The sequence below is a fragment of the Silene latifolia genome, chromosome 6, assembly GCF_048544455.1.
Source record: "Silene latifolia isolate original U9 population chromosome 6, ASM4854445v1, whole genome shotgun sequence".
NCBI lineage: Eukaryota > Viridiplantae > Streptophyta > Magnoliopsida > Caryophyllales > Caryophyllaceae > Silene > Silene latifolia.
Genome location: NC_133531.1, coordinates 133,421,838 through 133,446,986, shown reverse-complemented (window position 1 = coordinate 133,446,986; position 25,149 = coordinate 133,421,838). Strand labels below are relative to the sequence as shown.

Here is a 25,149-nt window from a genome sequence, read left to right as displayed (position 1 = left end):
TTTTTATTTCGGATTTTCATGGCTCTAAGCCTTGTATTGAGTTGTGACTTAAACACTCTTATGTAAGTCATATGTTCATTACTTTCTAGAAGTAATCAACTTGAATCAAATAATTTCTTTTGTAAGTTATAAGCTCTTTACTTTCTTAAAAGTAGCTTGAATTCATCATTTTTAACAAGTGACGAATATAACCTCCTAGGTTTTTAAAGAAACAACGTCTTACACAACACGTCCCATGTAGCCAAGAAAGACCTGTTTCTTGCGACATGATATTCTTTGTGGCTCTTGAATAATTTTCTCCCACTCTGTCTTCTAGAATAAACTTGTATTTTAGAAAGACAGCTTCACGAGCCACAACCTGGTGTACTCGTGATTATCATAAGGAAAAATGAGCATTTGTTTCTTGTGAAAACTTACAAACATGGTACCCTTACCATTTCATATCTCATATGATTCTATTTAGTGGAAAAATAATTTAGACAAAAATGATAAAATCCCCAAAAGTATCAAGTAACTCAAAGTAACTTGATTGAAGTCCAAACCATATCAAATAGCGTTTGATTTCTTATCCAACCACACATTACTCCATAATGCGTGCTAAGAGAGATTAACTTGTGATACTATATCACATTTCCTTTGGCTTATATCAAATTCTTCACTTTGATAATCCCATCACGACTAAATCGTGATTCCTTGAATTCTTTGAACTTCTTCAAAGATTTCTCTATTTACCTTATCAACTTAAATCGTTGATAAAAGAAAATGATCAACCTATTTTGGATCAATGATTTACAACCTCGATCTCCTTTTCAACCAAAAGGCACGAGACATCTTTCTTTGAATACAAGATACGCATATACCATTAACAATCTAATGGTTTCAAGAGTACTCGATAACTCTTTGCGTTCATCATTCCAAAATTTAAGATTTAATCTTGGGTTACCAATTTGAGTCTTGCACCATCTTCATGATATATCATTCTAGTTTGGTTTAGAATATAATCACCTTGATAATGGGCTAGCCATACATCAAATCGTGGTGTATAGGGTCACAAAAGTGAAACCTCTTTTGTATCTTAACAAGTTGTATTCTTATTTAGAGTTCATGTACTTAATAGTCATAATTAAGTACAACTCCAAACCCAAAAACTAGATTTAGTACACAATGAATCTATCTCTCGACTTCATTGTTGCTAGTCGTCACATTCTAATCATCCTATGTATCAAACATAATGATGAAAACCACCACTGGTTTCTAATATTGACGAAGTGGTACTAGCAAAATTTATGTTTAATCAAATAAACATTTAAAGAAGAAGATCCCATTAGATGTCCCACAACTAACTTGTTGATTCTTCAAGAATTTGGGGTAGTTTCCTTTCTCGTGTCCAACATTTAAGACAATGGAAACTTTATCGGTTGGGATTGATAGGTTTAGTATCGTCATTCTCAACAACTTTACTTTTAACATTACCTTGTATCAATTCCATTATAATCCTTACTTCTTGAACCTCGTCCTCATCTTAACGGTTTAAGAGAATGCTCCCACTCATTTCAATGAGTCTTTGCTTTGAGAAGCAAAATTGAATTCATGAAGAACACTCTTCATTTGTTCGTTTTAGTCTTAAAAACTCTCATTGAGGTGGTTGAGTTATTTTGGTCAATTACGAATTCTTGACAAAACTAATTACCAAAATAATTTATCGCTTCAAGATACTTAATTCAATTAAGTACATGAAAAACAATCCATTGTAAGTAGATGTGTTAGTCCAGAATCAAAAAACCTGTTTGATAATGAATAACTTTAATCTATACTCCTTGCAAGAGATCCTTAGCAATGGTTCATATGAGGTTTCAGAAGCAAAATTCAAATTTGTCTCTAGTTACGATGTTTTAATGGAGATTTGAATCGAAATCGAAATAATATCGTATATGAATTGTGGTAAAGAAATAGAACAATATGATAACGGAATAGTGGAAAACTTAACATTTATCGTTTTAATAATACTTGTAGATAACAAGTTTTATGCATTTTTCTAGTGACCTCTACCCAACTAGATAAATGATTCCAAGACCCAAATTCATATCGACTTAGGCACGGTGTGGCCGATGAAACCTTCATCAATATAACTCGGTGGATTAACTCTTTAATCGATTCTACTTTTAGAACTCTTGGTCGATAAAATTACATTAACATTTATCTTTAGCCCAAAACACATTCAACAAGGGGACGGTGTGGCCGATGAAACCCTTATCGAAAAACTTTTGTTGAGTTCAATCCAAATTTCGAATAAATGTGTCCATGATCCAAACCCACATTAACTTGGGCACGGTGTGGCCGATGAAACCCTCATCAACATGAATTCGGTGGATTGACATTCATCACCCACTTCCCCTACGTAACAAGGTTTGTACCCCGGTGTGGCCGAGTGCACTCCCTCACGAAATAGGTTTTCATGGTTTCTACTATTTGGTAAGGCTATATCTCAATTGATTGTTTTAGCGAGAGGTCATGTCAATTTATTATCTATCACGTTTTAAGTGAACTAAAGCGGTGAACTACGATAATTGTAATTGACACGGTCGAAGGACTCGATAAGATGATGATGCATGTTTTAGTTATGGCGATTTAGCGATGCATGCGACATAAATAAAATGCAAAGCATAAAAAATCCTAGTATGGCCTTCCTAGAAATAGAAAACTGTTTAACTATTACATATTCGGAAACCAACTCCATTGGTCCCTTGAACTTCGGTTGTGGCACGCATCTCGAGGTAACACCGTCTTTATGTATCGCCATCTTTAGGAAATCCGTCTTTAGGAACTCCGGAATGAATTAAAATTACATAATGAATTACATAATTCCTATTATACATTTGTAACTATAATAAAAATAAATCTATTAAATTACAAGACGGTGATACGAGATCACATTAAAAATTACAACCGAATCGATATTCCCATACATTTCGGGTAATACCAATTAAAACTAAGGCCATACTAAGCAAAATTACATAATTCAAAAATTATATAAATAAAAGACATTCAACAATTGAAATATGCAGCATTATAATATGTATGAACATGCCCAATTTTATGCTAAATCGCCTTTAAATTTGCCAATATCATATATTACTCGGTTTTTACGGATTTGCGTGATTCAACATTTTACAATCACCAAAAATACATAAATTCATATTTATGCATAAGTTAATTACCCTAACTGTTTAGGACTCAAAATTTAGTCTTCACTAATAATTTGACCATAATTAACTCATATTTGTTCATAATGGACTTAAAATTATAATAAAATGCTATAAACTTCAAATAAATCATAAAATTTCAAATAAATTCAAAATTTGAAATTTAAACTCTTGAACATTCTGGAAAAATACCATGACACTCATAATGTTCAAAAACTTAGGTTAAAAATTTCGAAATTTTATCCGGAAAAACAATGTTGCGGTTTATCGATTTTAACTAAAATAATCATAAAAATATGAGAAAAATATTTTCACCAACTTTTCAATTTTAGATCTGAAAAAGATAATAAAAAGCAACATGTGACGTTTTTCCTTAGTCATGAAGTATGTTTTAGCAATTTTCACTAATTAAGTCACTATTTATGCTATTTTTCATCAAAAATCCATAAATCATGCATAAAGACTTCAATATAGCCTATTATTTTACACACTTCTTGTAAAATTGCATGTGACAACATACTAAATTTATATGACCAGATTCGAAATTTATCTCATATTAACCTATTTTTCACCTAAATCCGAATTTAATAATGAAAAATTCATTTTTCGAGCATAAAAACTCATAAAATTATGAAACTTTCCAGATCATCTAATAATAATATATGTGAAAACATATCCAAAAAGAACTGGAAAATTCGAAGTTTAGCTAATTTTCGTCCAAAAATGGCATTTTTATCATAAAAATCACATTTTAATGCCAATATTATATAATATGAACAGTAAAATCCGTAAATTAACCAAAAATCCTAAAAATCATTTTAGGACCAGAAACTTATCATGCATGAATTATTTTCGTGATATATCATAATATCACAAATTTACAAGTTTTATATGTTAATCGTATAACTCGGAAAAACTATAACCGATTTGCATGCAAACAACCATTGCTCTGATACCAATTGAAGGAAAGGTAGATCTTTATACCTAACAACATACTCATATATGCATAAATTTAATTTGTCATAAAATTAACTAATGATCTTATGCATGCAAACAAAAGATATAATAGAGGAGAAATCATGTTCTTACATTGATATTCGGTATATATGGGCACAAAAGAGTTCTCCTTCTCTTTTGTTCTTGAGCTATCCTTAATGGAAGAACAAAGACCCAAGACCCAAGTGTAGGATCTCTCCCAAGGCTTTATACCCAAAGCTTTCTCTTAATCTAAATTAATATTATGAATACTAGACAATATTAATTCTTTGCATGAAAAATTGACCCAAAAATATGGTATATTTTGGCTCTCCAATGTCACGTAGAAGAGTAGAAGATTAGGAAGCTTTTTCTTACTTAAACTTCTTAAAGTTTCAGCATGTTATGAATGAATTATGACATAGAGAATTTAATAGTCAAGGTAGGGCAAAAAGAAGAAGAAAAGCCACACCTCATGATGTTCCCAAAACGTGTGGACCAAGAGGAGGGGTCATGGCTTTTGGTCTTCATAACTTTCGGCATTTTGATAATATGGATCCATATTATTTTTGTCAATTTGTCAATATGTTACATGTCATATGTCACATAAAATTGCTATGTATTTTTAACACATTTAAAAATCAACGTATTAATAAAAATACGTCATACACAAAAATGACTAAGTAATTCATAATTACTTGTACCAAAATATTTTACCAATTATAAATCACAACAACTTGTATTTATAATTATTCATTCAATTTCAATTGTTTCCTTAAACAATAATTTCATCTGAGTAAAGATACAATTCGATTACTCAGACCGTATCTCATCTAAATGAGACACGTAAATTTTACTTCCAAAATCGTCCGTCAATTTTCAAGTAATTCAATTAACTCGTAACATTATACGATTAATTAAATAATCAATTAAGAGTGTTGCCCTATAGGTATGACCTAGGGGATCAACTGATCACCACCGTCGCACGACGATGAATGTCAAACTCTAGTCAGCCAATCATTACCGATATGTGTGGACCAGTTGACAGTAAAAATACTTCCCAAATGTATTCTTTAAAATGAGATTTAATAATGATATTTAAATCATATGATCGCACTGTTGTTGAGGACACATTTCCCAACACAACCGCATTCTTTCCCTGACCAATGACGTGGGCGCTGCCATCTCTGGCCATGATGCCCTTAACTCTCACATTACCCATCATTTCATCACCCTTTTCACTTCTGGGAAAGAGGTTGTTCATCTTTCCCCTCCCAACTGGTACCCACCCGTGGGGACCTCCTCCTCCACGTCCTTCCTGATTCCTTCTAGTGAGGAAATCCATTGCGCCCTCTTCTCCCTTGGTTCTAACAAGGCCCCTGGACCTGATGGTTTCCATGCGGGTTTCTTTAAACGTTGCTGGGATATTATCAAGCCTGACTTTATTCCCTTCATCCAAAACATCTTCTCAACCAAAACTGTTCCCCTTTCTATCAATAAGACTTCCATCTCCCTCATCCCAAAAATCCCTTCTCCTCAAACTATCTCCAATTTTCGACCCATCAGCCTTTGTAACACCACATACAAAATTGTTACAAAAATCATTGTCAACCGTCTCAAGCCTCTCATGCACAATTTGATCTCCCCCAACCAGGGAAGCTCCATTCCCGGTAGAGGCACTGACACCAACTTTATCATTGCTTCTGAGATCCTCCATTCTATGCATTTCTCCAAGAGTAAAACCGGCTGGTTTGCCCTTAAACTCGATCTTGAAAAGGCATTTGATAGACTCGAATGGGACTTTATCAGATCCTGCCTTTTTGCGGTCAACATTGACCCGGACACTATCTCCCTTATCATGAGCTGCATTTCCACGACATCCGCCCATGTCACTCTCAATGGCTCTTCCCTTGATAGTTTCCTCCCTTCCCGGGGAATTCGCCAAGGTGACCCCCTCTCCCCCTACCTCTTCATCATCTGCATGGAAGCCCTTTCCCGCCTCATTCATCTCTCCTGCTCTGATAATGAGTGGACCCCCTACCCGCTTGGGAAAGGGGGTGTCTCTTTCTCCCACCTCCTCTTTGCTGATGATATCCTTGTCTTCGGTAGGGCCTCAGAGAGAAACCTCTGCGCTCTCCAAGACACTATCCTCTCCTTTTGCACCACCTCGGGGCAAAAAATCAATTGCCTCAAGAGCAAAATCATCTTCTCCAGACACACCCCCCCTCTGATATCTCCCTCTTCGAAGAGGCCCTTGGCATTAAGAAAACCAACAACCTGGGCACCTACCTAGGCTTTCCCCTCCTGGGGAAAAAACCTAAGAAGGCTGACCTTCACTTTATCATTGATAACATCCAATCGAAGTTAGCTACTTGAAATCCGGTTTCTCTCCGTCTTTGGCGAGAATCGCCTCATTAAATCTACTCTCAATGCTTTACCCTGCCATGCGATGCAATGCATCCGCCTTCCCACCTCCATCCTTAACAACATTGACAAAATCACCCGCAGCTTCCTCTGGTCCAGCCAATCTTCTAAGAAATTACACCTTGCCAATTGGGATCTTGTTACTCGCCCCCTCTCTCTGGGAGGCCTCGGTATCAAGGCCGCCAAACCCTTGAACGACACTCTCTCCATTAAGCTTAGCTGGAAAATCCTCCTTGATAAATCCTCCCTAGCTGCCAAAGCTCTCCATAGTAAATATCTCACCCCCTTTCCTCGCTCTTTCTCCTACGGCTCACACATTTGGAAAAATGTGGGTGTTGGATTGAATCTCCTCAAAAATCACCTGTCTTGGTCAATTGGTGATGGTTCTTCCATCGGGCTTTGGGATGACCCTTGGTTATGCCCCGGGCCTCTCAGAGCCATCATCTCTGGACCCTTAAACCTTTCTTCCTCTACCGCGAAGCTGAGCTCCATCATCTCTAATGGATCCTGGTCTCTTGACTCCCTTGACTTTGTCCTCCCTGATCACATTGCCTTTAATATTCTATCCCTCCCCATCCCCTCCTCACCTAGGCCGGACCTCCTCACCACCTCCCTTGCCCCCAAAGGTAAATTCTCTTCTACCGAAACCTATCTTTCCCTCTCTGGCCCTCTCATCTCCCCCACCCCTCCTCTTTCCTCTCTCCCCACCGACATGTCTTGGCTTTGGGAACTCCGCACCCAACCCAAGATTAAAGTTTTCATCTGGCTTGTTTGGTGGAACAAACTTCCCCACAAGGTTTCCCTCTTTGCTAGAAACATCCTTTCGAGCCCGTCTTGTTCTCTGTGTCACAGTCCCTCCATCCCTGAAACCTCCCTTCATGTCCTCCGCGACTGTAGCCTTGCTCTGGACACCTGGACTTCCTTTAATGTCCACTCTTCTTTCTTTTCTTCGAACCTCCACCAGTGGATCTTCGAGAACTGCAATTCTCCCTCTCCTAGCTGGAACACTCTCTTCACCTTTTCTATCTGGCGCCTTTGGCTAAGGCGCTGCGACCTGACCTTTTCTCCTCCTCCCTCTCTGGCCTCCCCCCCTCTCTTCTCCTCCATTATCTCTCAATCCTCTGCCTGGACCCTTGCCAATGCCCGCTCTCCTACCACCCCCTGCACCAGTACCATTCCCCTTGATGCCTTTAGCTATCCTGTTAGCTGGGCCCTTCCGCCGCTTGGTTGGCTTAAAGCCAACGTGGACGCGGCTCTCTCTCCCTCTTCTTGTTTAGCCAGTTCGGGGTGTGTCATTAGAGATTGTCATGGGTCTTGGGTTTTTGGTTGGTCTACCCGGTTCCCTGGTACTTGCCCTTTCCTTTGTGAGGTCCGTGCCATCCGAGATGGGATTTTACGTGCTAGTGTCCTTGGGGACAGTGTCATGATTGCCTCCGATTGTCTTGATGCCGTTTGTGCTATCCTCCGTCCTATTGATCCGTGTGGTCCCTTTGCTAATATTATTCTTGAGTGTAGGGCCCTCTTGCAGGACTCTCCCCATTTGAAGCTGGTGTTTGAGAAGAGAACGGCCAACCGTGTGGCGGATGCTCTTGCTCACTACTCCGTCCATGACGTTAGCCCCGCACTAGGCTGTTTTGAGTGGGCATTTGCCCCTCCTTTTGTTGTTGATCTTTGTACTACTGACTTTGTTTTGGCCTGCGCGCCTCTCTCCCCCGACCCCCCCTTGATGTAATCTAACTCTCTTACTTATTTTTATCTATGTTCTTTTCTTTCCAAAAAAAAAACAACCCCTGTTTTTGCAATTCATGGGATTTTCTAATGCATGTGTTTTTCAAGTGTCAACCAAACAACCCCAAAGAGTCTACTGTACTACTTCCTCCATTGCATTCAATTTTATATATTTGCTTTATACACGTATATCAATACTCATTTTTTTCGTATCTCTAGTTACATATTAATAAAAATTATAAAAATTTGATATTCACAATGTACTCGGTAAGACAATTTAAACAAGATCTCACATGACTGTCTTTTATGCTATATATTAAAAGGTGTATCGAAATTTCTCCCCACTTATAAATAATGTCCAAAAAATAAAGTTATTGAATGGAATGGAGTAAGTATATAAGTTTAAGAAGGTCCCTTTAGTAAATCAATTAGCAATAACGGTTGAACTATGCTTCTTGATTTATGGGACTCTTTAAAAATTGTAATAATTGTGGCAGTGTCAAGATATATAAAAGTGCGATCCATTTTTTCTCCATTTCCTAAAATGAAATGGATAGATAAGTTCTTATCAATGATGCGGATCGCATTTTGACAACATCTAACGATTCTAAATTTATGCATAAAAATCAAGGAAAATTAGGAGTGAAAGGGGGAATTATTATTTAAAGAGATTGTGATAGGAAATGGAGAGAATCCACATGTATATTCTTGTATTAAGACAAGGACAAAGAGGGACTACGTTAATTTTTTTTCGCACCTGTAAATAAAGAGTTTTTATACAATGATATTTGACTCATTTGTTAAATGCACTTATTTTATTACAACAAAGTAACTACATTGGGTAACATAAATGTATTGATAGCATACAAACGGCTAAATACGAAAATCAACTTCAATATCCACCCCATTCTTAAAGTGACGATCACATGTGGCCAACAGATCGAACAAATCATTAGTCATCTAAAATACAAGGATACACTCTTATCGTTTGAAAATTTCTAAGGCAGGCAAACATTATGCATGCATGTAGAATTGTAAACATTCTAGTGGCCGGACAGACATTATGCATCAATGCATGTATGTTAATTATATTGGATTGTGAATACTCTGAATAGGGATAAATGGATAATGATGGGTATACACATATTATATGCCAGCAAGAAGTTTATCACTTTTGAGTTTGCAAAAAGCATTGATGTTTAAGGCATCAATATTACTATCACAAAATCAAGAATAAGAAAAGTGTTGGATAATATAACCGTATATATGCTAGTCAATAGTCAAATATTGTGTACATATTTGTTGCTGTTTAGTCTCCTAGAATATCTCTATGTATAGTTGTATAATACCCTTTTGTATGCCTCTGACTATAAATATGAATGAGAAGCAACAACCCTAACTCAAGGGATTATAAACTGTTGACATGGTATCAGCCTGAATAGATTTCGATCTATTCCGTTTCCTGCCCTGTGCCTTCCTCTTTTTCGAAAGAGTTTCATTCATCTGCCTCAGGCACAACCTCCATCACCATGACAAACGATACTCCCCCACCCAAAACCGGTTTGCATCCTGTGTTTACCGTGACCAATATCCAGCACAAAGTTCGTGTTCTTGACGGCACGAAGGTGACGTATGCATCGTGGGTTCGCCTATTCAAACTTCATGCTCGAGGGTACAAGGTTTTGTCTCACATCGATGGGACGGCTGCCCCCAAGGAGACGGATGCTTCTTATGAAGCAAGGTGTGAAGTCGATGCTCATGTCTTCCAATGGATATACGATACTCTTAGCGACGAGATCCTACCCCGAGTTCTTGAAGATGAATCCACAGCCCGTGCGGCTTGGGTTCGGGTCGAAAATATCTTCAACAACAACAAGGGTGCTCGTGCCGCGGCCCTCGAATCTGAATTCAATGCTCTTTGATTGGCCAATATGTCATCGCTTGAGGCCTACTGTCAACGCCTCCGCGAGATAGCCGGTATGCTAAAAGATGTTGACGCTCCTGTTACTGACCGACGTCTAGTTATCCAATTGGTACGTGGCCAACCATCGGAGTATGACACCGTCGCGTCCTTCATCAATCAGTCTTCCCCTAACTTCGAAACAGCACGAAGTATGCTAGAACTCGAACAACACCGCAAGTCTGGTAGTGAAGAGCCTGCCACTGCCCTTGCCGTTCCCCCTGCAGCGGGTGCTGATTCGTGGCCCGACACTGCATCAAAGGCCACCTCCTCGGGTCCACCTCGTCAGTCCCACGGTAATTCTGCTTACCCTAATAATAATAATAATCATGATTATCGTCGTAATAATAATAATAATAATAATTCTAATAATAACAATCATCAAAATGGCAACCGTAACAATAATAATAATACTCATCTCCCCAATCGGTTGCCCCACCTATGCCTCAATGGCCTACTGCCTGGCCGTCACCATGGACACCTCCTCCATGCCCGTACCCTACCTATCTCGGCTGGGTTCAGCCTTGGCCATCTCATGCCGTGCCTGCATCACGTCCTCCTTATCGTGGTCAGACTCGTGCACAAGGTCAGGCCTTTCTTATGGATAACGAAGCTCCACAACCTACGGACCTTGCCCAGGCTTTTCAAGCTTTCTCTGTCCAATCGCAATTCGACCCATGGTATATGGATACGGGTGCTTCTTCACACTTGACATCTGATCAAGGTATGCTTACTTCTCCGTTCAATACGAGTACAATTCGGTTTATCTATGTTGGTAATGACACTAGTATTCCAGTTACGGGTTCGGGCATCTCCACAATTCCCACTAATTCCCGCTCCCTACACCTTCACCATGTCCTACACACGCCTAATATTATTAAAAATCGGATCTCCGTTCGTCAATTTACAAAGGATAATAATGTTAGTGTTGAATTTGACCCATTTGGTTTTGATGGGGCATATTCTGCACCGCTGACCAAGTCAACATGATTGAGCAAGGTCAAAGATATCCACAGCAAGTCAACGACTTAGACAATCTAGCCGATGCGGCCCATCGGCCCGTCAGCCTGGGTCTTGGCATGGTAACCTGCCAGCCGGGACACATATCCGCGTACTCATATCCAAGACCCCTCGGCGGCGAGTCAACAGGATTCGCCGGCCAGCCATAGGCCCCTCGGCCGAGGGGTAGACAAGTCTTTCCACCTACTAGCCACTTGGCCACTTGGCCACTACGTGACAAAAGGTGAAAGCCTATAAATACTCCTCAACCTTCATTGAGGAAAGGATCCCAACTAATCCACAACTAAACCCAAATACACTATTCATCTGGTAATATCTTCCTTATCTCTCTACAATACGCATTCAGCCAAGTAACAACTTATCCCTTAAGTTTACTGACTTGAGCGTCGGAGTGAGTACGCTTGGCACAAAGCCAAGCCCTCAGTTCGTTCATTGTTGCAGGAGAGGCCGTGAGGAACGATTGAGACCAAAGGAGAATCCAACTCAAGACATCATTCAACAAGCCAAGTGTGGTAACTATATTTGATCTGGAATTACACCCGGAACAATTGGCGCCGTCTGTGGGGAGAGACACTAGAAGCTAGTCACATTCATTCCCAAACAAAAAAAAAACAACAAAAACCCACCCAAAAAGCTAAGAAGATGTCAAAACAACAAGACGCGGTCGTGACCGACGAAACCCCATTCCACCAGGATGACACCTTCAACAATTAAGGTCGTGCGGCCCTCCACCGTGAGTAATCCAACCGGAGTTTGGGATGCCAATAATGCCGGACACGTCGCCGCCGCGACCAACCAGGTCACCATCATGGGACACGTGGTTGACATAGCAAAGCTAAAGATGGTCCTGGACCTAATTAGTAATCGCCCGCTCACACCGTCACGCCGACAAGAGCGGCGGAAACCGCCAAGAGACCGGGGCCCGAAACGTAACTCCGAGAAATTTGAACGGAGCACCGGGAGAAGCCGACCCGCCCAGTCGCCGGGGAGCCCAAAGTGGGCGTGGTAGACCTAAGTCCTTCCCGCACTCATGGGAGGACAGCGTCCCCGCAACACGAACGAGGCTTACCCCGGAGGAACCGGAGGAGTCCGACTCGGCGAGTTGGAGAAGAAGTCCGAGTCGAAGAAGAAGTCCTTCCCGCTACGAGGAGAGGAGCCGGATTAGGAATGCGAGGAGCCGATCGCCGCGCGTCGTTCGATCGCGGTCGACGACCCCTCAACGCCTACGTCCTGGGCGTCCGGTGCCAACTAAGCTCAAGTTACCACCTCTATCATACAAGGGAGACAAAGTGATCCGGTAGACCACGCCGAGGCTTTCGAGTCTTACATGTCGGTATGGGAACGACCCGATGAGGTCTCAGTGCTTGAGTCTTCCCGACAACTTTGCATGGGATGGCTCAAAGTTGGTACAAGGGGCTTCCCGACGGCTCGGTATACTATTACGCCGACCTAAGAGACGCCTTTCTAGCCCGGTACTCTTGCAACAAGAGAAGGGCCGTGGAGACATCGGACCTCCTAACTATCAAACAGGAGGGGGCGAGTCTCTACGAAGCTACGTGAAGAGGTTCGACGGAAAGGTCCAGCAGATTCGAGAAATTAATCCCGAATTGGCGGCTTTCGCCACGATGAAGGGCCTCCCAAGGGGAGACTTGAAAAATGAGCTCATCAAGTGCGGAGGGCTGAACTTGGACGCCGCTAGAAAAATGGCCGACCAGGCCATCAAGGTAGAGGACTATCACAAGACATGGGTAGGCCCCAGCGAAGCCGAGCCCTCCGAAAAGAAGAGTCACCGGAGGACAACCGGATGAGAGGCGCCGTGACAACAACGGGTCACGGTCCGATGAAAGACGCCGTGACAATAACGGATCACGGCCCGACAAATCTACCAGGAAATGAACTCGGCGGATGCGGGGGAGCTTCGAAACGTACTACAAAAACGGTACGATGATCACACCCCTTAGTCGTATCGGCCGCCAAGTCTTCGCGTTGAGCAAGAACGAGGGCCGAAGTGGGAAAGACCCCTAGGCCGAGGAGTGACGGTGACACGAGCCAAGATCTTGTGAGTACCACGGCCACACCGGACACTTAACCAACGATCGCCGTCATCCAAGAATGCCATTGAAGAACCGATCCGTAAGGGAGCCTCGGCAAATATGTAGCCGGGGCCAAAATCGATGCGGCGGGTCAAAGAGCAAGCCCATCTTTGAACGGGTAGGAGTAATCCACGTGGTCATCGGAGGCAACGGAACGATGGGTCCGCTCATGGGCACAAACGGCACTGAATGAATCATATCGTGGCCATCAACTTTGTGCCCAACACAAACCACCCGCTCCCAACATCCCCCGATATGACCATCGGGCAGAGGACTACGAGGGAGTCATCGCTCCTCACAACGACCCACTTACATCCACCCGGACATAGCCAACCATTTGGTGAAGAGGTGCCCGATTGACACGGGCGCCTACACAAACATTATGTACAGAATGCTTTCTCGGCCTCGATGCGAGAATCGAAGATTTGAGCCCCGCACCAACCCGCTATACGGACTTTTAAATTCGGCCTGGTACCCCGGGGTCGGTCGACTGCCGGTGAGGTTAGGCGAGGGAACTGACCGGGGAATGTTATGTCTGAGTTTATAGTTATCGACGGCACATCCGCCCACAACGTGCTCATAGGTCGGGTCACTTTGAGTGAAACCGACGCCGTAATTTCCATCCGGGCCTTGACATTGATATACCTCTCGGACCGGGGGGAAGCACATAAGCTCGCCTCGAAGAACGAGAAGGAACCCGGCGTATGGGAGATACACACCAACGGCCCCTCCAAGACGGATAGCTCGAAAGCCAAGATCGTTATTTTTAGCCCAAGCGGAGACGTGTTTGAGCACGCCTTGAAGCTTACCCCCTTGACCTCAAACAACGAATCCCGACGAGGCGGTGATAACCGGAGTCGGGCTAGCCGAGCCGCCGGGGCGGAGCATGTCGTGGTGAAAACAGATTCGCTCTTATTGACCAACCAGATCAAAGGAAAGCACAAGGCTCGGGACTATAGGACGACAAAGTATCTAGAGAAGGTGAGAGCGGCGCTTCAAAATTAAAATCCTTCCAGATCAAACACACTCCCCGTCCGAGATCGACCGAACCATCGCATGGTTGAAGGAGCAGAGACAGAGGAGGTGGAGATTGACCCAGGTCGCACCGTGACCGTCGGTGTCAATCTGGAACCAAAATTCAGAGCCGAACTCCTGGACCTGCTAAGGAAAAATAAGGACGTCTTCGCCTACTCAGCGGCCGAGATGCCAGGCGTAAGCCGGGAAGTAATTATTCACAAGCTGAACGTACTCCCCACCGCTCGCCCGTCTGTCAAAGCAAAGGATGAGGAACTCCTCCGTCGAGAAAGATGAGGCCATCAAGGCCGAGGTAGATAAACTACTTACGGCGGGCTTTATTATGCCCTGCACTTACCCTGAGTGGTTAGCCAATGTTGTGATGGTAAAGAAATCATCGGGAGCATGGAGAATGTGTGTAGACTTTACCAAACTTAATAAAGCATGCCCCAAAGATTGTTACCCTTTGCCTCGAATAGATAGCTTGATCGACGCCACGGCGGGATACACCATGCTTTGAGCCCTGCTAGACGCCTTCTCGGGGTATCACCAGGTATTCATGGCCGAGGAAGACATGCCTAAATGCGCATTCATCACCGCTAACGGCACATACATGTACAAAATGATGCCGTTTGGTTTGAAAAACGCCGCCCACGTATACAAGACTGGTGGACAAGGTATTCCAAAATCAGAAAGGACGAAACATTGAGGCTTACGTCGACGATGCCATTGTGAAAAGCAAGTCCGACAACGAGCACCTGGCCGATTTACACGAAACATTTTGTTCACTAAGGAAATACAAGATGAAGCTCAACCCAATGAAATGCAACTTCGGTGTCCGGCGGAGGTAAATTCCTCGGTGTACTTGTCGGTGCGAGGCATCGATGCAAATCCGGACAAGATCCAAGCAATCCTAGACTGCCGGAACAAGGAATCGAAAAGAGGTTATGATGCTTGACCGGAGAATGGCGGCTCTCGCCCGTTTCATCTCTCGGTCGGTAATTAAGAGTACCCCATTCTTCAAGGTATTGAAAGGAAACAAAGACTTCAAATGGGGGAGGAACAGAGCACGGCTTTCAAGCAATCGAAAGCTCATCTTCGGACTCTCCCAACTCGTCCGGGCCGATCTTTGGGGAGACGCTATACCTATACATAGCCGTTACCTCGGCCACGGTCGCCGTGATCATCGAGGAAGAGGACAAACAAAGAACACCCAATCTACTTTGTCAGCCATACGCTGTTGCCCGCCGAGAGAAATTACCCACTAATTGAGAAAGCGACCTTGGCGTCGTCGTTGCCACAAGGAAGTTAAAACCCTACTTCGACGCACACCCCGTGACGGTCCTAACCGATCACCACTTGAGAAAGCTTTGGAAAAATTCGAACAATCCGGCCGGCTCATCAAATGGGCGGTGGAACTCTCTGGTTTCGGCATTCGGTACAAAACCAAGGCCTTCGATAAAGGGGCAAGCACTTGCAGATTTCCTGGCCGAATGCACATATCAAGAAGAGCCAAACCCAGGCATATGGGAGGTTTACACCGACGGCTCCTCCACGACGAACATCTCGGGAGCCGGCATCCTTATCATCAGCCCAAACGGAGACGAGTTTGAGTACGCCTTGAAATTCACCTTCTCGGGCTCGAACAACGAATCCGAATACGAGGCGGTGATAACCGGAGTCGAGCTAGCTAGGGCGCGGAGCGGAACACATTGTGTTGAAGATGGACTCACCGTTGGTTACTAACCAAATCAGAGGGAGTTTGAGGCTCGGGACGACGGAATGGTAAGGTACCTAGAGAGGGTAAAATCCGACATATCGAAATTGAAATCTTTCCAAATCCAATGCGTTCCCGGATCCGAAAAAACAACCGGGCCGACGCTCTCTCCAAACTGGCCACTCAACCATCAAGAATGTCACCAACCGTGCTAGTAGATATCGAGAATACGAAGAGCATCACTGAGACCGTCGGCATGGTAGGCAACATAGAGACCGAGACAACGTGGATGACCCCGATCATGAAATACAAACTCACGGGTGAATTGCTTGGGAGGGCCGCAATCCCTCGGCCAAAATAAAAAGGATCGCCACCAGGTACTTGGTGTTCGAAGGGGAACCGTACAGAAGATCCGTAATAAGACCACTCTTGAAGTGTGTCGGTCCACCGACGCAGAATCGGGCGTCGACAGAGATTCACGAAGGCATCTGTGGACACCACATGGGGGCAAGAACACTATCCCACAAAGCTCTCCGAGCCGGCTACTTCCAGCCCACCATGCTTCAAGATTCCGAACAAAGACCAAGAAATGCACAAATCGTCGATGCATGCCCCGGTAATACACGCTCACTCCAGGGACCTACAACCGGTGCTTAGTCCCCTTCCTTTCACACAAAGGGGGATGGACATGCTAGGACCCTTCCCCACAAACCTCCCGGAGGAAGAAAGTTCTTAATCGTCGTCGTTGATTACTTCACCAAATGGGTAGAAGGCTGTAGCAAAGATGCCAGCGAAGACCACAGTCGATTTGTCGAAAGGTAATTTGGGAAAATGTGATAACTCGCTTCGGGTTGCCCCAAGTTATGGTATTCGACCACGGCCGAGAATTTTGGAGCGACGATAATGAACTCGGTTAGAAGAGCTTGGCATCAAGTTTGCGTACTCCTCCATCTCGCCACCCACAGAGCAACGGGCGGGGCGGAAGCGACCAACAAAACAATCCTCAACGGTTTGAAGAAAACAGTTGAAGACCTTAAGGAAGGTGGGCCGACGAACTACCGGCGTCTGTGGTCCCTTCGGACCACGGAGAAAGAAGCAACGGGGTACACCCCTTCCACCGGTCTACGGTTCCGGCGTCCTACCAATTGAAGCAACGGTGCCGACATTCAGAACGGCTACCTTTAACCCAGGTGAAAACGAGGAGGGCCCGAAAGCCTCCCTAGACACTGGTCGAAGAAAGCCGAGATACAAAGACGTCTCAACTTGGCGGTATATCAAAACCGGATGAGAAGAGCCTACAACCGAAGGGTCCACAAAAGGGACTTAAAAATAGGAGACCTAGTCCTAAGAAAGTCACCGCCACCAACAAAGGAAACATTCACGTAAGTGACGGCCAACCGGGAGGGTCCCTACAAAGTGGTTGAAGAGATGAGGCCGGATACATACCGGCTGACGGACATGGAGGGTGTGCCTTTGATGAGCCATTGGAATACCGACAACTTAAGAAAGTACTTTGTATAGCGGCGGAGGTGTCCAAGCCCATTGTGGACACCCCAACGCGTAATCATAACAAATGAAGAATCACCCAAATTTTCCATCAAAGTACTTGTCCCCTCCATAAAGTTGCCACCGGTCACCACCCAAAGAAGAAACGTACACTCGGTGCGGTGAGACGCTAGTCTCGGTCAATCGCCTACGATTCGAATGCTATCGAGCCATAACCCCGATTAGCTCGGCCCTAGCCGAGAGCGACGGGGACACAATGACCGATACACGCTATCGAGCCGTAACCCCGATTACCTCGGCCAAAGCCGAGAGCGACGGGGACACAACGACCGATACGCTAGAAGAAACGTATACTCAGTGCAGTTGAGACGCTAGTCTGGCGGTCAATATGCCTACGATTCAATGCTATCGAGCCATAACCCCGACATACCTCGGCCCTAGCCGAGAGCGACGGGGACACAATGACCGATACGCGCTATCGAGCCGTAACCTCGATTACCTCGGCCAAAGCCGAGGAGCGACGGACACAACGACCGATATGCTAGCGGGAACATAGACTCGGTGCAGCCGAGACGCAAATTAAGCAATACACTAAAGACGTTAGACACGGTTGAGATATGTATTCTAATCGCCTCACCATGTCTTTGGCGGTAAAAACAAAGGCACTCAATTAATAACGCAAGAAAAGCAAAGGTTCGTGACCAAAGTCCCGGCCAAGCCGAGGACCGAAAAGACAAAACTTTATTGAAAATGATTGCAAAGAGAGTACAAACGACGGTCGTCCCCTTGGGAATAGCCTAAACTCTACCTACCAAAGCTTTACAAAAGCTACGAAACAAAAAAACAAAAGGTTACAGACTTGGGATTTGAAGCGCCAAAAGATGGCGGGGAGAGGAGGCTCAATAATGGCCCCGAACAGCTAAAGCTATCCGAGACGCCGGTGAGTCCGGTGACGACCGCCTCCTCCCTATGCCTGTTGCTTCCCTCCATCAGCAGCAGCAGCATCTTCGGTGGCCGGCTCAGAAGAGGGCTCAACATTTTCAAGTACCTTTAGCCCGTCACCCTCCTTCACCTCTGCATCGCAGGCCGCCTTCGCCTCAGCTATCTGAGCCGCCTTCGCCGCCTCCGCATCCGCTGCTTCCGCAGCATCGGCCATCTCATCCAGAAGCTGGTCAAATTTATCCCACGGGAAGGTGCCGTCGGGGAGAAGTTTCTTAATTGCCTCCCTGGTCGCCTCCTCGGCCCGGTCCCGAAACTGGGCACACATTTTAGGGAGGAGATCATCTTGAAGCATTTCAATATCCTTCTCCTTTTGGGCAACGGCAGCCTGCGCGTCCCTGAGCGCCTCCGCCTGGTTGTCGAACTGATCCTTCCACTGATCCCTCTTGGCAACCACGGCGTCGTAAGCATCCTTATACCTATTCCGCTCTTCCATCATCTTGGCGGTGGCGGCATCAGCTTCCTCAACTTTGGCCTTCTCGGCCCCTAGCAGCTTCTCAACTTCCTCCACGCGCTTCGTGGCAGAAGAGAGATCCAATTTAGCCTTCGCGGCTTCCCCCTTTGCGGCAGAGAGATCCAGTTTAAGCTTTGCGAGCAGTGGCGCAGCTTGGGCCATAGTTTTCTCCTGCTCCGTGATGTAGGAGCCGGCCTGTTGGGTCCACCTCCCCAGCCTCTTATACAGTTTCGCACCCTCTGCCACAAGCTCGGAGGCAGAAATCTTCTGAGCCGAGGAGTCAACGATGACATTTCCGTCACCCGCCCTCCCAATAGCCTTCTCAGGCTGCTTCCCTGATTGCCGTTCAGCAAGAACGGCGGTCGCCGAGGGAGGATCTACAAAAATTTACACAGCATCCATATCACCTTGCATTGACACATCGAAAGCGGTCATCGTGGATGTCCAACGAACCGGCTAAATCCGAACCGCAAGTTAGATCCGTACAGTTTGGACCCTCTTAAATGGAGGGCGGTAGGCTTCTCCCGGCAACGGTGGAAGCAGGTGGTGGCTCCTTTCTCTTCTTTGGGGAAGAAGGACCCTTAGCAACGGTCACCACCTTGTCAGTGATGTCGATAATCTCCACATGATCCTTCTGCACCATAGGGGTCGAGGAGGGAGTGGACACCGATGCCGTCGCCAGCCTGGACGGTCCTTTCTTTGTTCTCTTCGGCACACCTCCGAGAACCCGTACTTGGGCCGCCGACATCCAACGACTTCACCGCTTCTCCATAAGGTCGTTAGGAGCGGTCTACGATCACTTTTTTTTCACCGTAGGATGATCTTTCTTTGAACGACCTTCCCGTCCTTATCAAGGCCTATCCTCTTTAAGGTACTCTCGGACGATTACTCGCCAAACCGGTCTGCACGAAATCAAACAAAGAATTACATGAAAAAAATGAAACATAGCTCTAAAAACAGGAACATAACGAGCTAAGATGGGCCTCACACCGACCCCACTCACCCCGGGCCGAGGGCCGGTATGAGGCCGACGTGGCCAAGCAGCTCATCCGAAGAATAATCCGAGTCGGGGGCAGCCATCCCTTCTCGGCGTCAAACAACCAGATCGCCGCTTCTCATCCTCGCAAGAAGGACCATCGAAGCATCCATCTTAGCCTTACCCCGGGAGATACATTTATCGTACTCTTCCCGGCTCTCACACCGAAAGTGAACAGGGCTCTGGAAAGACCGAGGCAAAGGGTAATCCTCCGGCACTTGGACATACACCCACCGCCGTTGCCAGTCTTTGCAAGAAGTAAGCTTGTTCACGGAGACATAGCCTGGCTCCGTCTGTACGCTGTACCACCCCACTTTACCGGAAATTGATGGCCGAAGACTGTGAAGTCGGCGGAATAAGTTGACTGTCGGGATCTCCCCCCTAAAGAGACAAAGCCACACAAAGCCAACTATCGTCCTCATGGCCAGCGGATGTAGTTGGGCCACCGCGACGTTCATAGACCGATAATGGCCACGACGTATTTATTCGTAGGTAACCGCAGCCCATACTCCAGATGCCTGATGTACACGCCGGTGTGACCCGGTGGAGGGCAACAGACCGCCTGACCGTTCTTAGGAATAACGATCTTATACCCCTCACCGAATGAGAAATGGACTCCGAAAAATGTCTCGCCGGAACAACTGGCGAACTTATGAGACCAACCACATTCAAGACCAATCGTGCAGGGCTCGCCATGATCCGGGACAGACAGCCTCCCACCATCAGAAAGGGTCCCCTCATCCTCATCAGCATCATCACCCTCATCCTCCCGTCCCTCCAGAATCGGTGGATCGACTACGGGAGAAGGAGACCTAGGGCCCCCAAACCTTATCGGAATGGCGTCTAGTATCTCCTCCCCATCAAGACGCAACGGAGAACCCTCCGGCACAGAAGTGCTAGTTCCGGCGTCAGCAGAAGACATAATAGCAATAATTGTTCAACAAAATAAAGAGAAGAAGTTTGTTTGTTTACCTTGAAGAAAAACACTCGCCGGAATGACAACTCTGAAGATTAGAAGACAAAGAAAACCTTTGAAAGTTTAGAGGAAAATTTTGGAGAATGAAATTGGTGACCAATTTCACGGAGCAACTGCCCTATTTATAGGGAAAAGCCCATGAAGAAGGACCAATCAAAGAACAGCCCATGAAGCGTCAACCAATCAGCGTGCAGACACGTGTCGGACATGCAACCACGGATGTCAATCGTTGCAACAGCTTAGACGCAATCAATCAACAAAGTGACCAAGCGTCTTCAACACGCCTATTCATATCTCCTTGCCTATTCACCTTCCTCAACAAATTCCCAAGCATCCGCTCTCCGCCGCCACATAATCAACCAAGCTAAAAAGCGCCGGGGGGCAATCAAAAACAACCGACTCTCAACCCTGGTCTCGGCCGGCGTCACTTTCTTTTCCACATCGGATGCCCTTTACGCATCCATGTGGAGGGGGGATATGGTACGGCCTAAGAAAGACCAGGCCGAGGCAAAAGAAGCCGCCGCAGAAGAAGCCGATGCAGGAAATTTTTTACAAATTACTTGCGCGAATATACGCTCAAACATACATCGAGCCCATACCACGGCATGACTACGCTGGGGCAAATTGATGGGGCATATTCTCGCACCGACCAAGTCAACATGATTGAGCAAGGTCAAAGATATCCACAGCAAGTCAACGACTTAGACAATCTAGCCGATGCGGCCCATCGGCCCGTCGGCTGGGTCTCGGCATGGTAACCCGCCAAATGGGACACATATCCGCGTACTCATATCCAAGACCCCTCGGCGGCGAGTCAACAGGATCCGCCGGCCAGCCATAGGCCCCTCGGCCGAGGGGTAGACAAGTCTTTCCACCTACTAGCCACTTGGCCACTTGGCCACTACGTGACAAAAGGTGAAAGCCTATAAATACTCCTCAACCTTCATTGAGGAAAGGATCCCAACTAATCCACAACTAAACCCAAATACACTATTCATCTGGTAATATCTTCCTTATCTCTCTACAATACGCATTCAGCCAAGTAACAACTTATCCCTTAAGTTTACTGACTTGAGCGTCGGAGTGAGTACGCTTGGCACAAAGCCAAGCCCTCAGTTCGTTCATTGTTGCAGGAGAGGCCGTGAGGAACGATTGAGACCAAAGGAGAATCCAACTCAAGACATCATTCAACAAGCCAAGGGTGGTAACTATACTTGATCTGGAATTACACCCGGAACAGGTTTTTCTGTGAAGGACCTTCCGACTGGGAAACTGATTTTGCAGAGTGATAGCGGTGGCGAGCTCTACCCCGTGTCCACCCCATCATCCACGAGTCCATCCAACACCTCCACAAAAACGCCTCAAGCATTCCTCATTCACGGCCAAGATGTGTGGCATTCCCGACTCGGTCATCACGGGTCATCTATTTTGAGTTTATTGAAGTCAGGTAATAATTTTAAGTGTAATAAAAACAACTCGTTGGACTCTTGCTCTTCGTGTCATATTAGTAAGCATCGTCGATTACCCTTTTCTGAATCTTTATCTCAAACTATAGCCCCGTTTGATATAATTCACTGCGATCTATGGACATCCCCTATTCCGAGTAAATATGGTCATAAATATTACTTGGTCTTAATCGATAATTTCACTCAGTTTGTTTGGGTCTACCCGCTTCAATTTAAATCACAAGTCTTCACAAATTCCTTCAATTTAATAGCTTTGTCAAAACTCAATTCAATAGACAAATTAAGTCCTTTCAATGTGATATGGGTCGTGAGTTCGATAATAATTCTTTTCACAATTTTTCGACAAAACATGGACTTGTATTTCGTTTTTCTTGCCCTCAAAATTCGTCACAAAATGGCAAATCGGAGCGTATGATTCAACGCTTAAACAATATTACTCTCGTCCTCCTCCAACATGCTTCACTTCCACCTAAATATTGGGTTGAAGCTCTCCATGCATGCCGCCACCCACCTCCATAATATTCTTCCCACATCCACTCTCGATTTTCGCACCCCCAAAGTTTTCCCGCCTAAAAAACTTCCCCTATTTTGATTGATCTTTTATAGTATTTACTTTCCTATTTAAGATTTGCTCTATGTTTTTTGTGATAAAAAATTCATTCTTTGTAAGATAATCGTAGCTAAAAGATATATTATTAAAAACATTATAAAACAATATTTAATTTTGCATAAAAGATTATTTTCATTAAAATACATGTTTTATGTCATTACTTAAGTCTCTTTACTAATTTTATTGTTTTAATTTTTTTTAACAAATCAAAATACAAGATGAGAAACGTTAAAAAATAATGAACTGTTAATTTACAATCTAAAAATAAGAGCATGTTTGGCCTTGATTCTCAAAAATAAGTTTTTGTTTTTCAAGCTTAATTTTTCAAAAGTGTTTTTCAAAAGCAGAAACAACAAATAACTGCTTCTATTTCTATTGGCAAAAATATGAATTTTTAGCTTTTGAGAATTTTTGTTTAACTTTTCGAAAACCATGTGTTTGGCCAAAAAGTGTTTTTGAGTCCAAAAACACTTTTATAAACTAAGCCTAAATATACTAAAAAATAAATTAACTTTATAAACACCGTGTATGGGTCTATACTAGTTCTTCATGAATTATGATAGATGAACCATTTCAACCAAAACCTTAAAGTGGTGGTTGAGGTGCACAGGCTCCCCCATATACCATGTGTTGAAATTCCATTTCGTGAGTTATTGGAGGCTGTCAAGATTTGAACCCGTGATCTTTGGTCACACTGACTCTGATGCCATAATAGATGAACCATCTCAACCAAAACCTTAAGGTGTTGAGGCTCAACAATTGTATTTATTTCTTACGGAGTATTAAATTAGTTAAGCTTTAGTAGGAATTTCATTTTTGTCAAATGAGCAGTTTAAACTGTAAAAGCATAATAAAGGGGAAAGATAGTTCAAACCTACTAATAGAGCCATAATTTAAACTTAGCGAAATGAAAATTTTAAGCAAGACAAACGAAAAATGGTTTAAGGTAATTAGCTAACAATTTTTAAAATTTTCACTCTTTAATGGGGACGAGCGCCTCTATTTGCCTTCCCGTAGCTCCACCACTATTCAAATCATCGACCTAATATCTATAGTAACTTTCTCTTAACCTATTGGACAAAGGGTTAAGATTAATTAGCAGGGAAAATATATACTAGTATGATGCAAACTATTATCAATGAGATTATGACAAAGGGTTGTGACTTGTGTTCAATCATTAACTCCAAATGAAACTACACAAAATACAATGTATTTTTCTTATTGTGGTACTGATGTATATTCCAATATAAGCAAGTCTTCAAGCACTACTTTTAAAAGGTTAATGATGAGCATGAACAATGTTGGAGTAATAATTAAACTCTAATCATTATTATCATTGCTTGGATGATTTCAACCCAATTTCCTAAGCTTAATTTGAAGTACAAAAAATTGATTTAAAAAGAGATGAAATGGAACTTTTAAATTCTTAAACAACCTCTTAGATCCTGTTCTTTTTGGCTTTATTTCATTTTAGTTCATTTCAGCATTATTCGCTTTAGTTTAGTTTTGCTTCATTCAGTTCAATTCAGCTAATCTTTTCACAAATTAATTCTTACTTCAACTCCATTCAATAATTCAATCCAATCCAGCTCAGTTCTAAGTTCAGTTCATTCAGGTCAGCTTTTTTCAACTGAAAAGAACATGACCTTACTATGGAAATATAGGTCGGTTAGTAGGTTGTTAGGTCGGTTAATAGCTTGGTCTAAAAAACTCAAGGTTGTTAAGAAAAGTTGTTACAAGGTTGTTAGTGAGTTCGTTACAAGATTAATAAACTACGCTATATAAACACCAAGACACTTGTAATCAAATCATAACTCAATAATACAATTTTTACATTTACATTACTAAAATCATTCTCTCTCTTTTCTCTCTATTACTTCATCTTCTTCGTTCTTACAATCATCAGAATTGTCATCAATCAATCAATCAACAATGGTAGATTAGGATTTCATATGGTATCAGAGCTTC

General features: G+C 43.9%; 1 protein-coding gene across 1 annotated transcript; it reads left to right on the top strand.

Moving 5' to 3' along the window:
* Positions 1-9,859: 9,859 nt before the first annotated feature.
* Positions 9,860-10,252, top strand: LOC141588721 (uncharacterized). Its single transcript, XM_074410149.1, has one exon. The coding sequence runs from the start codon at positions 9,860-9,862 to the stop codon at positions 10,250-10,252; it is 393 nt and encodes a 130-aa protein (XP_074266250.1).
* The last annotated feature ends 14,897 nt before the right edge of the window (positions 10,253-25,149 follow it).

Excerpts from the sequence above, each read along its gene's own strand:
- LOC141588721 (XM_074410149.1), top strand. The coding sequence starts at position 9,860 with ATGACAAACGATACTCCCCCACCCAAAACCGGTTTGCATCCTGTGTTT.